The sequence below is a fragment of the Eublepharis macularius genome, chromosome 7 (genome assembly GCF_028583425.1).
Source record: "Eublepharis macularius isolate TG4126 chromosome 7, MPM_Emac_v1.0, whole genome shotgun sequence".
Classification (NCBI taxonomy): domain Eukaryota; kingdom Metazoa; phylum Chordata; class Lepidosauria; order Squamata; family Eublepharidae; genus Eublepharis; species Eublepharis macularius.
The window spans coordinates 4,388,234-4,405,730 of NC_072796.1; the positions used below are offsets into that span (position 1 = coordinate 4,388,234).

The 17,497-nt window shown below is 45.9% G+C and overlaps 1 protein-coding gene across 1 annotated transcript in view; it reads right to left on the minus strand.

The window, feature by feature from the left end:
• The window catches only part of ZMAT2 (zinc finger matrin-type 2), a 31,400-nt gene that overhangs the window by 4,618 nt on the left and 9,285 nt on the right, over positions 1 to 17,497 (minus strand). The window contains exons 2-4 of the mRNA XM_054985098.1: positions 3,962 to 4,055; positions 3,457 to 3,580; positions 1,765 to 1,838 (exon numbers count right to left, since the gene is read on the minus strand). Of these exons, the coding sequence (XP_054841073.1) occupies positions 1,765 to 1,838; positions 3,457 to 3,580; positions 3,962 to 4,055 (292 nt within the window). The remainder of the gene's footprint in view (positions 1 to 1,764; positions 1,839 to 3,456; positions 3,581 to 3,961; positions 4,056 to 17,497) is intronic.

The following is a 17,497-nucleotide window of genomic DNA, read 5'->3' on the forward strand; positions in this document are numbered from 1 at the left end:
CAACAGAGAAGAGGTGGATATTATTGCTTAGGAATAAGGGAGACTAGAATGAACTGGCGCTGTGTCGTGCCTGCTTCCAAACGCACGGCATGGAGTCTACCTCCATCGTGGCAAACTGTTGCTGGGGAGCAGCCCAGCGTGCAGAGGAGCCGAACGTCTCCACAGCACCACCAGAGGGGATTTTACAGAGACTTGGTCGTTTTCGATTGCTATAGACAGTGGCTTGCTCCAGATGGAGAGGCAGAGGCTCAGCCTCCCTGCAGTGCAATTTAAAGGGCTGCCGTCTGCTGGGTTTCCTTGTGCAACCACCCCAACATCAAAGGAGTCACTAAGTGCGAGGAGGAGGAGGGAAAGGCTGGATTCATCAGGGACACCAGCAAGATCCCCAATTCGTTCTTTCTGAGTGACAGCTGTCAAGCTTTTAGAATTCTTCAAGGACAAGGTGATGCAGATGAAAGTATCTAAAAACCAACGCAGCTTCCAAACTTCAATAAAGGATTTAGATCACCAATGAAAGAACTTTGCTTCCAGCGGCCTTTATAGTGCATGGAAGAGCTGACAGGAGATGCTCCCTCATTTAGCAAAGGCTCAATTGCAAATTACATAAAAACCTATTAATTACCATTGTCTCTTCCTCAGGGCTAGCGAGCCCAAGAGAAGCTGCAGAAGGGAATACATTCCTATGCTCAGCTTCCTGTGCATCGTCCTGGATACACAGGAAGAGCAACAAAGGCTGGGGAGGGGGAAATGGAGCGGAGCAGCCATCAAACCTTTAGTAAACAGCTGCTAGACTACTTCATAGGGTGGAACAAAGTGGAACAAGCTCAGTGGCAAAGCTCAAATATTCCCCAAGTCCAATGTCTGGCATCACCGGAAAAAGGCTCTGAAGCAACATTGCAGTGTTGAAACCTTGAAGCTCAGATGACGTGAACTGCTTGCAAGGTCCTAAACTGGAGGGGACACAAAGGCAGTAGCTAGCTTTCCCATTAAATGGAGTTCGTGAAAACAGCTCCTGCCTTAGGGACGAGAGGCAGCAACAGGTCCACAGGCACCCTTAAGTGTCAATGATGATGGAAGGCTGTGGAGCCCATAGCAGACACATCCCGCCACTCCCTTCATCCCAAGCTTTTTTCTCATTCAAATGCCATTTGTCTGTCTGCAGTCAGTGCCAAGCCATAAAAGACTTGAAGTCACAGGGCGAGAGAGAGGAGGACGGAGGGATATATAGTCCCAGGCAGGGCTTTTTTTCAGGGGGAACGCGGGGGAACGGAGTTCTGGAACCTCTTGAAAATGGTCACATTGCCGGTGGCCCCGCCCCCTGATCTCCAGACAGAGGGGAGTTGAGATTGCCCTACGCACCACTGAGCGTGTAGATTGCCCAACTCCCCTCTGTCTGGAGATCAGGGGGCGGGGCCACCGGCCATGTGACCATTTTCTCCGAGGGCAACCCACTGAGTTGCACTACCTCTTTCCCCAGAAAAAAGCCCTGGTCCCAGGATATATAGTCCCTCCACACCATCTCTTAGATTCAAGCCCACGTTGAGCATGAAGACAGACTCTACAAGGCAGCAGTCCCAAGAAGATGAGGAGCATCTGCACATCATTTGGGACCTTCCAATCAGGAAAAAGCAGAATCGGAGAGGGGGGTCCCATGGGCTGAAAGGCTGCTAAAGACCGACAGGGAACAGCTTCTTATGGGGATTTCATAGCCTTGTACTCAGGTTGGCAACCAAGCAGACAAAAGAAAAAACATGTTTTCCTTACGTTTTTTGCCATTGATATGATCCAGAAAGTTGATGGAATCTTTCACAACACAGTCACAGACATTACAATAATACCTGAAACAAAAAAACAAACAAAAATCAGCTGCCAAATAAGAGAAGGTTATTCTACAAGAAGTTCCCAGTGGCGAGGGAGGGGGAAGGCTACAAAATAATGTAGTAGCAAATATTACTGAACTTTCAGAAAAAGGTCAAAGGGGCAATTTTTCTTCATAGGTGCTCAGAGACGTGCCCCACTGAAATACTCCCCCAAGCCTTTTCCCCTCTCTCCATCAGCGGCTTCACCATTTCTTCTAAGCATCTCCAAATCTTCACTCCTTGCTATTTGTGCACTCAGTCCTCAATCTGATTTAACGGAGCCCTTAATCAGCTCCTCTTTCTCATCTCTAGGTATTTATCTTTGTAAGACAGGGGGAAGTGAAGCACTCAATTATTCTTTTTGTTAAAAAAAACACACACACCGCCTGTTAGGATCTGGGGAGGATACAAGGACAGGATTTTATTTTTTAAAACTCCATCTTATATTCCTCTGTACTTCTGGGGGGAAAGGGTATGGGATATTCCACACACACTGGAAGCCTGGCTTCCTACTTCTGGCACGGACACATTATGCTCTCTCTGCTTCATTTTCTCTTCCTTACAGGGGAAGCGACAGCGATTGACACCTCCAGGTACTGCAAGGACAAGCAAGGAGAGAACAGCCTGCATCTCAGAAAGCGAGACAGGGACACCTGATTCTTTCCTTGCATGGCTGGATTCATTTACCCATTTGCACTTTTTTTTGTTTATATATATTTTATTTCAATTTCCAAACATAAATTATACACTACGTTAAAATAAAAACGACATACACACATTTAAGTTGAACTTACTTAAACCCACTTTTGATATTTCACTTCTATAAATATCTTATTCTATCTTTACCATGTCTTTGTATCTAATAACATTTTATCAACTATTAACATTTTATTATAATCATGTATTATGTAATTCTTTCCTTCTATCATTCTTTGTTAATTTAATTTTGTTCTTAATTTTCAGCTATATAATTTTTAAAAAGCTTTCCATTTATCTTGACATTCCCACCAAAATGGTTTTTGACCATCTGGGTCATGGCCCGAAGATGCCACATGGAATACGGCACCAGAGAGAGCCTGAGAGGGGGGCTGGGCGGAAGGGCAGAGGGGACAGAGCTTTGAAAACACCCCCCAGGTTTGGGGGCCCGGGTGCGAATGTGCACGCCCCGAAGGCCAGCAGTTCCTTTCTTGTCCCCCTACAGACTTTTTGTCAGCATCAAGATGCCACAGAAGCGGAAGACCAGGCAGGTTCCCTTCAGGATGGCCAACTTTGGAAATTCTGGTACCTGAGCAGAGCGCTGAACTGCGCAAGCCTTGCCCCTTACTTTTCTAGCAGGTTGTGCACATGTTTTTCTGGATGGCTGGTAACTATGCTTCCTTCCTTCCCCCCAGCATTCCCTGGAGGTGATGGCCCTGGTCCATGCAATTTGGAGAACTGGGCTGGGAAAGATGAGTCGTCCAACGTTCACTTAGACCCTGAAGAGTCTTCCCCTTCGGGATACAGAGGTACAGAGACTCAAATCCCAGGGAGGACACACTGCTGTACCAAAACGCCCCATGAAACAGTGATGGTATCGGGAGAACTCCAGGCGACTCACCCGCCCATCTCAGACTGAGGAGTTGTTTTAGTGATAACAATGGTTTTCCCCAGTTTGGATTCCAAGTCCACCTTGTAGTCCCGGTGCCGAAGAAGCTCCCGCTTGACAGGCTGTATTGGTTTGCCTTAAACAGAAATCAAGGTTGTCATAAAATGAGAATTTAAAATTCTCTTTCAATGCATAATGTCATTTATCTCTTCACTGGAAGGAAGAGGCTCAAGAACACAGACCCCTCTCAAGAAATTTACTTTTTAAACGCCCCCCCCCCCCCCCGTTTCTAAGTGCACATGAACTCTCACGTTCACTTTGTCTGTCAACGCAGGTTACCATATGAGGAAAGGAATGAGCTTATTAAAACTCATTCTGGAAGGAGAAAGACCAGAGGAAGAAATGGCCTGCTGTCTTTTTCTGCCATTTTCCATACTGAATCTCTCCAACCTATAAAGTTGCCAGGGACTCCCTAAAGGAATCTGCCACACATTCCCATCATCTCTACATTACTAACCATCTTTCTTCTCTCTCTCTTCTGTGAGCCGTTTCTCCGCAAGCTTTTCATACTCATCTTTGTCCCACTTCCTGCGGAAGTCCAGGTTTTTAGCCTGTGATAAAAAAAAAATTCAGTGTTCAATTCAAGAAAAGCTCCAACCATGACAAGGTCTACAGGGACTGAATTTGTAGGGCCCAAGGACACACAGCGTTGCTCAGTTTCCCTTACAGGATGCTCAGCCCAGTCACTGTCTTTCTCAGCCTAACATACTGCACAGGGGTGACATCAGGATAAAATTTAGGAGGACAGAATCCCATACATTGCCCTGAACTTGTTAGAGGAAGGGTGGGGAAAATGTTATTAACAGTAATAAAATAATAAAGCCTCAACTTCAACTGTATTAACCCAGCAAACTCAGGACTTTAAGGCCCGGGAAGGAACAAGATACTACAGCACAAAAACTGACATCAAGCAAACAGGCAGCAGGTTCAGGACATATAAAAGAAAACCCTCTTCCACACAAAGGATAATACACTTTTGGAATCTGCTCTCACAGACTGCAATTTAGGCCACTGACTTTTAAAAGGGAGAGTAACAAAATTACAAAGAATCCATTTATTAACCACACACGTTAAACAGCAGCGGCAAGCTCAGCAGCGGCAAATCAGCTGGTGGGTGACAAACCGGGGCGGGGGGTGGGGTGTCGCTGCTCTTTCATGACCTGCTTGCCGGGACGGGGCTCCCCAGGAGCTGGAGGCTGGCTGCTGTTGAGGGAATGAAACTGCAGTAGATCGTCGACCCAGCAGGGCTATTCCTCTTTGGGTCAGATCAGAAATGGGCATAAGGTCCTATGAGGCCACAGAAGCCCATTGCTAGGAACAGAGGGGGGAGCAGGTGGGGGTCATCCAAACTCCAGCAGATCACGTTAGAAAACTCCCAGTCAGGGTCCAGGTGAAAAGCAGCATGCTTGTCTTTAGCTAAACTCTTTGTCTGTGCCTTAGAATCATAGGGTCATCTAGTCCAACCCCCTGCACAATGCAGGAAATTCACAAACACCCCCCAACTGCCCCAGTGACCCCCCGCTCCATGCCCAGAAGATGACGAAACACCTTCAGGATCCCAAGCCAGACCAGCCTGTGGAAAACCACCATCCGACCCAACCCCAAGGTGATGATTGGCACCACCCTGGGTGTGTAAGAAGGGCCACGTAAACCAAGCGCTGATGCAACCCATTTGCCCTCCCCCTCATGATCTGCCCAGGCTCACAGAATCAGCATTGCTTTCAGATGGCCATCTAGCCTCTGCTTAAAAACCTCCAAAGGAGGAGAGCCCACCACCTCCCGAGGAAGCCTGTTCCATTGAGAGACCGCTCTATCAGGATGTTCTTCCTAATGTTTAGCTGAAAACTCTTTTGATTTCAAGCTGTTGGTTCAGGTCTGACCTTCTGGGGCAACAGAAAACAACTCCGCACCATCGTCTCTACTGCAGCCCTCCAAGCACTTAAAGATGGTTATCATATCACCTCTCAGTCGTCTCCTCTTCAGGCTAAACATACCAAGCTCCTTCAACCTTTCCTCATAGGACTTGGTCTCCAGACCCCCCACCATCTTTGTTGCCCAGCTTGTCTTCTTAAAATATAGAGCCCAAAACTGAACACAATTCTCTAGGTGAGGTCTAACCAGAGCAGGATAGAGTGATACCAACACTTTGCATGATCAGGATACTATGCTTCTGTTGATACAGCCCCAAATCGCACTTGTCTTTTAGCTACCACATCACACTGCTGACTCATGTTCAGTGTATGGTCTACTAAGACCCCTAGATCCTTCACATACATACTACTGCCAAGACAAGTCTCCCCCATCCTATAATTATGCGTTTGATTTTTCTTACTTAAATGCAGAACTTTATATTTATCTCTGTCAAAATTCATTTTATTTGTTTTAGTCCAGTTTTCCAGCCTGTATCCTGACTCGGTCTTATACCGTATTTGCTACCCCTTCCAATTTAGTATCATCTGCAAATTTAATAAGCATTCCCTCTGTTCCTTTATCCGAATCATTTTTAGCCCAGCATTCCAGCTTTTGTGCTTACTCTTAACTGAAACTTTCAGAGTTTGACATTTCAGAGAACACAACTTAAATATCAGATAAATCTGAGTATCGCATGGGTGCTAATTCTGTGATAGGGAGTCTGATTTACCAACTCTCAAAGAAAAATTCTTATACCTGCGCATGGAAAGCAATCTCTTTTCCCCAAAAGCCCAGACTGACATTGCTTTCTGCCTTTTAAAACCTCCTTGCAGCTGTATTTGTGAGAACCAGGATAGTGCAGCAGACGGAGTGTGTCAAACAAGGATCTGGGAGACCAGGATCCAATCCCTGCTCTACTGGGTAACCTGTGTCAGTCTCACACTCTCAGCCTTACCTACCTCGCAGCGTCGTTGTGAGTATCAAATGAAGGAACACAGAATGATGCAAGCCCCTTTAGGTGCCCACTGGGGTGAAAAGCGGGGTATAAAAGAAGTTAAAAATTTGAAAACATATAGCAACATGACCACCGCAGGAGGCAACAGTTATACTTTTTAATGTTAATTTACAGGACTCTTTTGGCATGCAGATCCAGTGAGCTGATGAGACACAGATAGTATCTGGAGGACTAAAAGCCAGAGTCTTTCTGTTGGCTAGCTCTCCAGTCAGCCAATGCCAGCAAAGAGCAAGGTCAAGGAAGCAGAGGCTCTTAGCAACAGCCCTCTTGCTCTGAAATACCCAACAAAATCTAGGTCTGGACTTCTAAGGTGGCTGGTGACAGCACAGGTATTTTAGTTGTAGCTTTTAACTTAAAAAAAAAAAAGCTTTAACATTTCTTATGTTTCTTAATCTGCTTTTTAAAAATACCTATTTTATATCTGCTTCAAATTATTGTGGTTTGCCCAGAGCATTCAGGAGAGAAGTCAGCTTCGAATTTAAATTATGTTAAGTTTTACATTTTAAAATTGTTACTAAGCCTGAGCCCAAGGGACAGGGAGAATGAGAAATCTAAAATAAAATTAGTCAAGCATTTCTACACAAGCATTTTCATTTTAGTGCTTCTTTTCTGGTTATTTCTTCAACCCCTTCTAGGGTACAAGTCCTGGATTTCGGAGGGAGCAGCACCTTTCTCTCTCCAGGGGTTGCTCACCCAGCCCAGCAAGACTCCGTTTTTCAAATGCAGAAAAACTGGCCCAAGATTAACTCTTTCCTGCCCAGATGGCTAAGTGAGCCACACTAATCGGGAAAATATGTCTAAATTTAGAAGAATTGCAACGGCTTTGCCTTATATGCATACAACAGATAGTTATAAAGGAAGTGGCCTCTCTAAGCCGCACTGCTAAAGTGAGCTGTGCATGAAGGAATGGAGAGCCTTCGTTCACTCACGGATCCAAACAACTTCAAATAATTCACTCAAGCTTTGTAAAACAGAAAAAGATCTTTAAAAACAGAGGATCTTTTTTTGTGTTAACCTCCCAATGAGTTCTCTACTGAATCGACTACAGCTTCGACAAACTCCAGATACAGTTCTATTTCAGAGGCTTGGATTACAGGGGCTCTGAACTGGGTGGAAAGGTGGCATAAAAATGTTTTAATTAAATAAAACAAGTGTGGCATGGTATATAAGCATGTTCCTGCCTCTCTGTCCAAGCGCAACTCTTATACCTCTATGACTGAAGCACGCAGGATGCCTTTAACGGAAACAACTTCCGTTGAGGTAGGAGTACGCAAGCTTTCAATTCACTGACTTCATTTATGTTCCACCTTTCTCCCCAATGGGGGTCCCAAAGTGGCCTACATCATGGTGTTTTGCCATCTTCTGGGCATGGAGTAAGGGTCTCTGGGTATGTTGGGGTTGGGGGAGGTATTTGTGATATTCCTGCATTGTGCAGGGGGTTGGACTAGATGACCCGAGAGGTCCCTTCCAACCCTATTATTCTATGATTCTCCTCCATTCTACCCTCACAACAACAACTCTGCAATGGTAGGTTAGACTGAAAGTATTGTCGAAGGCTTTCACGGCCGGAGAACGATGGTTGTTGTGGATTTTCTGGGCTGTATAGCCGTGGTCCTGGCGTTGTAGTTCCTGACGTTTCGCTAGCAGCTGTGGCTGGCATATTCAGAGGTGTAGTACCAAAAGACAGAGATCTCTCAGTGTCACAGTGTGGAAAAGAAGTTGGCAGATAATTTATATCTACTCAGGAAGGTAGGGTTGCTCTGAGTCATCCTGTAAGAGTTTCCCAGGTGTGGAATGCTAATGGAGGGAGGCTTCACTGTATCCTGAGGAGGTTCTTTTGCATATGGATTGGTGCTTGATATGCTAATCTTCTCTGCAGGGCTATTGTCGGGTATAGAGTATTTTGTTAGCCTGGTGTTTTTCAGGACTGGAAACCATGCTCTATTCATTCTTAAGGTCTCTTCTTTCCTGTTGAAATTGTGCTTATGCTAATGAATTTCAATGGCTTCCCTGTGCAATCTGACGAAGTAGTTGAAAGTGTTGTCAAGTATTTTAGTGTCCTGGAATAGGATACTGTGTCAGGATACTGTGTCCTGTTTGAGTTAGGCTATGTTCAGCCACTGCTGATTTTTCCGGATGGCCAAGTCTGCAGTGTCTTTCATGTCCTTTTATTCTTGTCTGGATGCTACGCTGTGTGGTCCCGATGTAAACTTGTCCACAGCTGCAGGGTATGCGGTATACTCCTGCAGAGGTGAGGGGGTCTCTACTGTCTTTTGCTGATCATAGCACCTGTTGTATTTTTCTAGTGGGTCTGAATACTGCTTGAAGGTTGTACTTTTTCATAAGCTTTCCCATCTGATCAGTGATTCCTTTGATATATGGCAAAAACACTTTTCCTGTGGGAGACTGTTTTTCCTTGGTTGTTTGATTTATCCTTGGTTTAATTGCTCTTCTGATTTCATTTCTGGAGTAGCCATTTGCTTGAAGTGCGTGGTTTAGATGATTAGTTTCCTCGTTGAGAAAGTGCGGTTCACATATCCGTCTTGCACAGTCTACTAATGTTTTTATTATGCCTCTTTTCCAGGACACTAAAATACTGGACAACACATTCTGTTTCCCCATATTCTGTCCTAACAGTAGCCTCTTGTCCGGAGTACAGGCTGCGCATCAAAACAATCAGATGTTGTGGCACCCCCATTTCTTTTAACACTATCTATAGCTTTTCATGATCCACATAATGAAAAACTTTGCTGTAATCTATAAAACACAGCAAAGAAAATGAGTTTGACTCACTTGCTTGAATTATCTGTTCTGCTCCCCCATGAAATGAGATACATGGGAGAGATCCCACTCTCCACTTCTGACACAATATGACCAAAAGTTTGGGAAGTGTAGACAATGTGGAATGGAAGCCCCTACTTGAACCTAGGATTAGACCTTTTGTTCCTTTCCAGATCCAATTCTAAGCTCTTTGATCAATCCAATGGCCAAGAGAACCCAGCTAATATGCTGATTTACTACTGAGCTGCCATTTTATAGCACCTCTGCGTTTAAGGATACGGATTCCCATAATGGCCACCAAAAACACTCCAGTGGAAAGCAAGACCCCTCACTAGTGACTGACTGGGGGCGGGGAGGCTCTTGAAGGGAGGAGTTCCTTGCTGCCAAAATGTTTTGGAAATTTTCAATATGAAAGATTGGTTCTTAAACCAATCCTACACAAATCTGTCTGTGTAATCTGTGCACACTGTGTAACCTGCCTTGAGTCTCAGTGAGAAAGGCAGACTATAAATAACCTAATTTTTTTTAAAAAATAACAGGATGGAACATCCAATAAGTCAATGCAATGGGATTAGCATTGCAAAAACCTGAAACTTCAGCAGCGCAAGCAAGTGGAGTGGAAACATCAGAGAACCCACTGAGGCCCTCAAGCATCAACTGCATCGACTCTCAGCCATGGAGGTGTAATTTGGAAGCCATTCAAGTGACATTTAAACAAACATGGTCATTTGCAAAGAAGACACAACTGGAAAGGGCAGCTCTTAGGTAAAAGTAGTGGCCCCAAATAAATCCAGCCCTTTTGATTACGGAGTGCAGATTCCAAATCTGCAGAGAGAGAATGTGTCTCAGAAAACAGGAAGACAGTGGGAGAGTTTGACTACAAACAGGATTCTGGAAGTCAAAGCAGAAGCAGCCAAGTCGGCCGCCTAGCCTGCCTGAGCTCTGCCTTTGTCTCAGTTAACCATCTTCAGCACTGTGAAATGCAGCTGTCACCAAGCAACTGAAGAGCAGGCAGAGAGTCCACAAAAAGAAATAATCCTTAATGGCTGGATTTCATTCCCCTTCAGGGCACGGGATGGGTAGGGAGAAACTGTGCTTTTGCCATTTGAACTGGGAAACAAGGGTATTGGGAGCTAGCTGAACTGGAAGCAGCCTGTGGCTGGGTGGGTGAGTGTGTTCAGAGTGTGTTCGTGCTGCTGCACTGGGAATATGAAGCCACAGCTGCTGTTTCTCTGCCTCTGTTAAGGAGCCCACTTCCGTCTACTCAGTTATCATTGCATATCGATAAATAAAAAAGATATTGCAAAGGAATCCTTAGTCTCCAGTGTGCCTTCTCATCCAAAAGAAGCAAAAAGGCCTTCTCTGAACTCATTAAGGTAAGGTGGCCCCTTACCTTAACACAAAGACTGGCCACTGGATCCAAGCCACAGTAACGCGCTCTATATAGGGCTCCTCTTGATGTAAATTTGGAGACTCCACACAGAGCCAAGCTACAAGAGACGAATCACACGAGGAGGAGCACATGAAGGGAGTTCCAATGTTAGCTGGGAAGCTGAGTTTTAAAAGAGATCAGAAGGCTTTGTCAATTTCCCCTCTCTACAGAGCCAGGGAGATGCTGCTCAGAGGGCTTATTTCCTCTTTTCCTCTTAGGAGGGGAGGTGAAACTGACAGAATCTTTGGGAGGCAAAGAGGGAATTAACAAACCCTCTAGGCAGGGATCTCCCTGGCTCTGTAGAGGGGGGAAATTGACAAAGCCTTCCGATCTCTTTTAAAACTCAGCTTCCCAGCTAACACTGCGACTCCCTTCACGTGCTCCTCCTCGTCTGATTCGTCTCTTGTAGCTTGGCTCTTAGTGCAAAATGCTGCAGCTTGGTTGTTATCAGGAGCTAGACAGAGCATGCATATTATTCCCATTCTACAGTCACTCCGTTAGCTTCCTATCAGTTAAGAGGCTCAACTCAAAGTCTGGACTATCACATGGTCTTAGTCTATCATATCCATGGGACCACCTCTCCCCCTATGCTCAGCCGTGTCTGCTCCACTCATCAAAATATGGTGCTCTGTAGGGGCCATGGGCAAAATCAACAACTGTCCGCACATGTGCATTTTGTGTTGTGGCACCTACCTTGCGGAACGGCCTGCCTAGTGAGGCTAGGAAGTCTCCCACTCTTCTGGCTTTCTGCAAATTTCACAAAACTGAATTATTCAGGAGAGCTATTTTGCAGGAGGGCTGTACTGTATCAAAATGGTTTAGATAGATACTCTGAAGAAGGGATAGGGACTGCAGATTATACTACTGTGTACTGACTGTTGCTGTAACCTACTGCATTGTTTATGGGATGCTCCAGACTAGTTCATATTAACACACTATAAAATCTACCTTAAATTTCACTGAGCAAGGCAGATTATAAATAATGAAAATAAATACACACTTTGCAGTGTTGCTCCTGAAGTCCCTGCAGACCAAGAATGTGGGGAAAGCTTGCACCAAGGTAAAAGAAATGACATCATATGGCCTCTCCCTCCACCCAAGCGATGCCCCCACAGCTGCCTCAATCTCTCCCCTAAATTTCCTGTTTGATACCCAGAGACGAGAGGAGAAACGTCAAGCCTGAGCTCCAGTTAATACAAGTGTTAGTGAAAAACAACAACCTGGAATGCACAGAAAGGGCCCCTTTATTCCGCTTTCCTCCATACTGTGCCCCAGTTCAGTACAACGATCTGTCCCCAGATAGAAAATTTCCTTTCAGGGTGTCCGGCTATGGAACGTAAGGGAAACTCAGCAGAAAATACACCTCAGGGACAGTCAGCTGAGCTGCTGCACACAAAGACTCTTGGGTTTGGTGTTAGCAAGTGACACAATCTAGACAACTCCGTTTACAAGAAGGCGGCAGCTTAAGAAACTGAGCCCCGTTTCAAAATTCCTTTCAAAGGATATTGTAAGTAAGCTTTTCGCCAACTTTCTACACAGTATTCAAGTACCTTTACTTTATTCTACCTGGCTTGAGAGTTTCTTCACTGGACCTCACATTCTAGGAAGAAAAAGCTTGGCAGACAAAACGAAAACAAGAAAGCAAACCCTTACAACCCTGTGCAAGTCAAAGACAGCCAGACAGAATCTGAAGATTAAGTAGCAAGGAACTCTGCCTAAGTTATTCTTTCATTTTATTTGAGAATGACAAGATGGATTCAAATACGTTTTTAAGCCTCGTGTTTAGAAAGCAAAAAAGAAAGGCATGAAGTCTGTGAACAGCTTTTTTTTTCTCCCTCTCTAATTATGTCTTTGGGGGGAAAAACAGAAACGGCTTCAACAATCTCTGCTGCCATCTTATCCCTTATTTAGCCAAATGAATGATCATCATCCAAAAAAACAAACAAACAATGAAAGCCTCATTGCAGAATCAAAGCTCCCTAGGCACTCCCCCCCCCTCCCTGCCACCCATTTTTAAAAATAGAATGACTGCAAACAACTACAGCCAGGATTTTTGTTACAAGAGCCCTCAAGAGACGGCTCTGAACCTTTGATTCCTTTATTCCCTAGGCCTGCTAAGCGGTTTAAACATGTCACTATTAAGATTATTTGACTCTTCTTCAGGTAAAAGAAGAAAGGACATTTACAAGGCAGAAATTATTTGGGGGGGGGCGGATTCCAGGGAGGAGTGTTTTCCAGATTCACCACACTGAAGCAGCACCATCACAAATCAAAGTTGGCTTGTGCCTGGAGAGAAGGCAATTTACTGGCTGCTTCACTTTTCTCCTTGATAATAAAAAGAAGCCATAGCCTTTTGAAGATCTTTTAGCCGTGTCCCTAGGCCAGGCAGAGAGAAATGAATCAAACTTCTGATCTTGCTGTAATAAGGCCTGGCTTGTGATTCCAAAGAAAGTTTTCCAGAGTGATCAAACAAGGGGCTTGCTGGAAGCCCCGACATCTTTTAACAAGTGCTTAGCAGCTACAGAGACTCCCTCCCCAAGAGACGACATAAGCCAAGGAGAAAAAAGGACCTCGGGCTGAATGTTCATCACAGGGCACAAAAAAGGAAGGAAATGATTGGCTTCATTGAGTAAGCTGCAGTCAAAGCTGCAGGGGGAAAGAAACTCCCTAATGCCGGCCCTTTGTTCTTATCATGAGCGTAAGTGCATTTATCTGAACGAAAAACACATCTGAGTTGTGATGTGCTAGACAAACAAGAGCAGTGTAGACATTAAAGCAAAACAACACAGGAAAAAAAGTTGAGCTTGAGTGGTGGCGGGGGCGAGAGGAATAGTCTGAGGACAAGTTGCCAAAACTTAGCTTGCGGTTTTCTGCAGAGTGTCAAAAAGGACTGTGTGATGTGACACCCGGGATACAGCCCAGCCCGCAGGCTCCACCTTGGAGGAAGAGAGGAAGTCAGAATGGGCTAACCCAAGGGAGCCTCAGCCCTCACATGCCACCCACAGCACCTCTACAGAGGCAGAACTGCCAGGGCCTCTGTTTACACCCTCCACTGTAAAGTGAAATTTCAAGCCATCACTGCTGCCCACCAGGCCAATCTCTCCCATGCTGCTGAGGGAGGCCCAGCCTAAGGTTTGCACTGCCTCCCTCCTGGGCAGGTTTGTGTAGACAGACCAACAGTTTGTGGGACCCGGGTAGGGCAGCTTCCTCAGCCCTCTACTCTGGGCCTTGCTTTGAGGTCCCGTGCTTCAGTGTGTGCTGCACAGAAGGAAAAGTACAGCAGAGGTTAACTCTTTCTTGGAGCATTTCCCTAAAATGATGAGAAAAGCTACTTCATAATAATAACAACAACATTTGATTTATATACCACTCTTCAGGACAATTTAATGCCCACTCAGAGCAGTTTACAAAGTATGTTATCATTATCCCCAACAACAACAAAGTATGTTATCATTATCTCCACAACAACAATCACCCTGTGAGGTGGGTGGGGCTGAGAGAGCTCCAGAGAGCCGTGACTAGCCCAAGGTCACCCAGCTGGCTTCAAGTGGAGGAGTGGGGAATCAAACCTGGCTCTCCAGATTACAGTCCTGCCGCTCTTAACCCCTACACCAAACTTGCAGGCATTTCTCCCTTATGCTGCTTTTACCAGTGTAGAAGCCTGCTCAATAGATGAATATGGCTGAGCTAGCCCCTGGGCATAAAGGTGTCCAACTTGCAAAGCTTCCATGTATTCCCTTCTTACCATTAATGTCCATCCTACAAGCAGGTAACTGGCAGGTTAATCCAAATGTGAAATTCAGCACCTGGTACCTGAAGCCCTCTTAGGCATCGTTCACCCCTTACGGTCACTAGATCATAGTGACATGATGGGAGACACTACATGCTGCAGTTGTAACAGTGGTGAAGTGGTTGGGTTGTGAATCAGCACTCTGCTGGTTCGAATCCCACTACCGCCATGAGCTCAGCAGGTGGCCTTGAGTAAGCCATTCCTCTCAGCCCCAGTTCCCCAGCTATATGGAGGAGATAACAAAGCTGACTTTGTTCACTGCTCTGAGTGAGCATTGATCTGTCTAGAAGAGCAGTACATAAGCACACTGTTCTTGCTGTTGTTATTTATACCCCACTTTCATCTCCAATGGGGGACACAAAGTGGCTTACATCATTTCCCCCCCCCCCACCCCATTTTCATCCTAATAACATCCCTGTAATATAGGTTATGCTTAGAGCGTGACGGGCCCAAGGTCACCCAGGGAGCCTCAGTGACAGAGCAGGGATTCAAACTTGGGTCTTCCATATCCTAATCCAACACTAACCTAAACACCAACACCAGGCCAGCTCTCGGTAAGGAAATGTTCATTCCTGCACAGCAACCCACTATTCAAGGCAACCCTTTGTCCCCTTTGCCTGCCTGTCCCCTTCCGGGTAACAGCTCAAAATGCCACTCATCTCTGGGATTCATCCAGGTGAGATTTTACCCTGGCCGCAAGCATCCTTTCCCTTCTCTTTCCTTCTGTGAGCCTCCTGTCCCAGCTGGTCCCTGCTGTCCAATCTGCTTTCAAAACCTTTGAACACCCTGCCTGGAGGCACTGCAACAGGAGGCCTGTTGCACTGCCTGGTCAGTCCATAACCCCCCACCAGCAACATTCAGCTCTAATGCCCTCAGAGGCTCTTCTCTGTAGCAGCCAGCCCTTTCCCTCCCACGTCCCCCTTAAAATGCTCCCCTCCCTTGGGCCTTAGCCTCTCTCTCTCTCTCTCTCTCTCTCTCTCTCTCTGGCCTCCCTGTTCCTATTTCTGGCGACATCCTTCCCTATGAGCTTGCTGGGCTTCACGTGCCCAATTTTGCTCAGAGCTTTTCCTGACCAGAGGCCCAAAACAGAGTATTTTTTTTTTCAGTCAAACCGACCTTTCGCCTCTTACAGAAGACAGACTGCCGTAAATGTACCAAGGCTGACAAATCTATTCCCTCAACAGACAGAATATTTGTGAATGTTCAACACCACATCAGTTCTGCCAATCTGTGCCAGAGGCTTCACCCTACCCCAATGCCGATACCACCAAATCCCTCAATGCATTACAGAGCAATTCTTCCATTGCAACCAACTGGGTCAGAAAGTCTCTTTGGCAACACAGACTGGATTCTGGCCGGGGGCTGGAAAAAAGTTGAGCTTCTCTGTCAGAAAATATTTTGCTTGGCCCATTTTCCCCATTAAACTTTTTTTATAATGATCACAATGGTCAAGGATGCAAAAACAGAAGGCTGAGTGAACTTGCTCTTTGGTGTTACTGTAGGTATGAGAGCTGGCTTGTTATAAAGCAATTAAAACAAGTGCCACTGAGTTTATCCATCCCACTTCATTCAAATCAAAGGAAATAAAATTTACACCTGGAGGAAAATATTTCAAACAACGAGCCATAAAAACCACGGCAGCTAGAGGGGAGGGTACAGTGAGGGAGGGGCTTACCATGCTGCCTTTTGCCCTATACAAAGAAGCTCTTACCACCGCCCAGGACTGGTGGTGGAAGAGTACAACACCCCCCCCCCCCGCAACTATATACACAAAGGTTGTTGTGGGTTTTCCGGGCTGTGTTGCCGTGGTCTTGGCATTGTAGTTCCTGACGTTTCGCCAGCAGCTGTGGCTGGCATCTTCAGAGGTGTAGCACCAAAAGACAGAGAGATCACCAAAAGACACTGAGAGATCTCGGTCTTTTGGTGCTACACCTCTGAAGATGCCAGCCACAGCTGCTGGCGAAACGTCAGGAACTACAATGCCAAGACCACGGCAATACAGCCCGGAAAACCCACAACAACCTTCGTTCTCCAGCTGTGAAAGCCTTCGACAATATATACACAAAGATACTCAAACTGAGACAACACAGCAATTCTCACAGTCTCATGCAGATTAATCACACAGGTACAACTTTGTATTCACACACACACACTGACAACCGTTTACTTTATAACTGGCCATCATCCTAGTAGACGCTCCCTCTCTTACTGCCAACAGAAACACGTCACGTCAGCAGCAGGGACATTCTCAACATGCTGGCATCAAGCCTCACGGTAAGCGGGGAGGGGCAAATACTTGATACCATTCTCCTCCCTGCAGGGCCTCACCCCATTGCTAGTGGCTAGAGGCTTCAAACGAGTGTGTGTTAACTATGGGTTGTTACATTTCAAAGTGGTGCCCCTTGGAGTGTTTCTGTTTGTCTCTTTTGCCTGAGTTGGGGCTGACTGCAGAAGGGGATTGTTACTAATTGGAGAGTGCCTGTTTTGCCTGGGGCTAACTGCTGGCCTCACCCACTACTGAATGAGCCTTAAACTGAATTAGGCTCCTCCTCACCAGAGGCACATCACAGCCATCTGGGCTCTGAGGAGGAGCAGGAAAAGGAGCTGCTAGAGCAGTGAGTCTTTTTCTGTTGCCTTCCTTAACTGCTGGGGGAATTTGCTGAAGTTACTATCTATGAAGTGATGCCAGTTGGTTCTGCCAACCATTCACAAGTAGTCTTCTGAGGCAGTTTAGCAGGGGAATCATCAGGGAAGTATCATAAAACCTGAACCACCTTTGAAATAGATTGCAGCAGCATGGCAGGTGAGAGAGCTGAGGCAGTGATACGTACAGTCTGTGGCATGTTTGTATTCTTACTTGAGGGTAACAGCAACGACACTTGCAGCAAGTGTTAAGTTGGTAGGCCTACTGGAGGAGAAGATACAGGGACATGAGGCACACTTGTCCACACTCAGTTTAATAAGGGAAGGTGAAGAGTACATGGACGGGATGCATGAAGCACTTTTCAGAGGGCAACAGGAAGAGGAGGGGAAAGTATCTCAGGATTTGGAGGAGGGAAAGGGA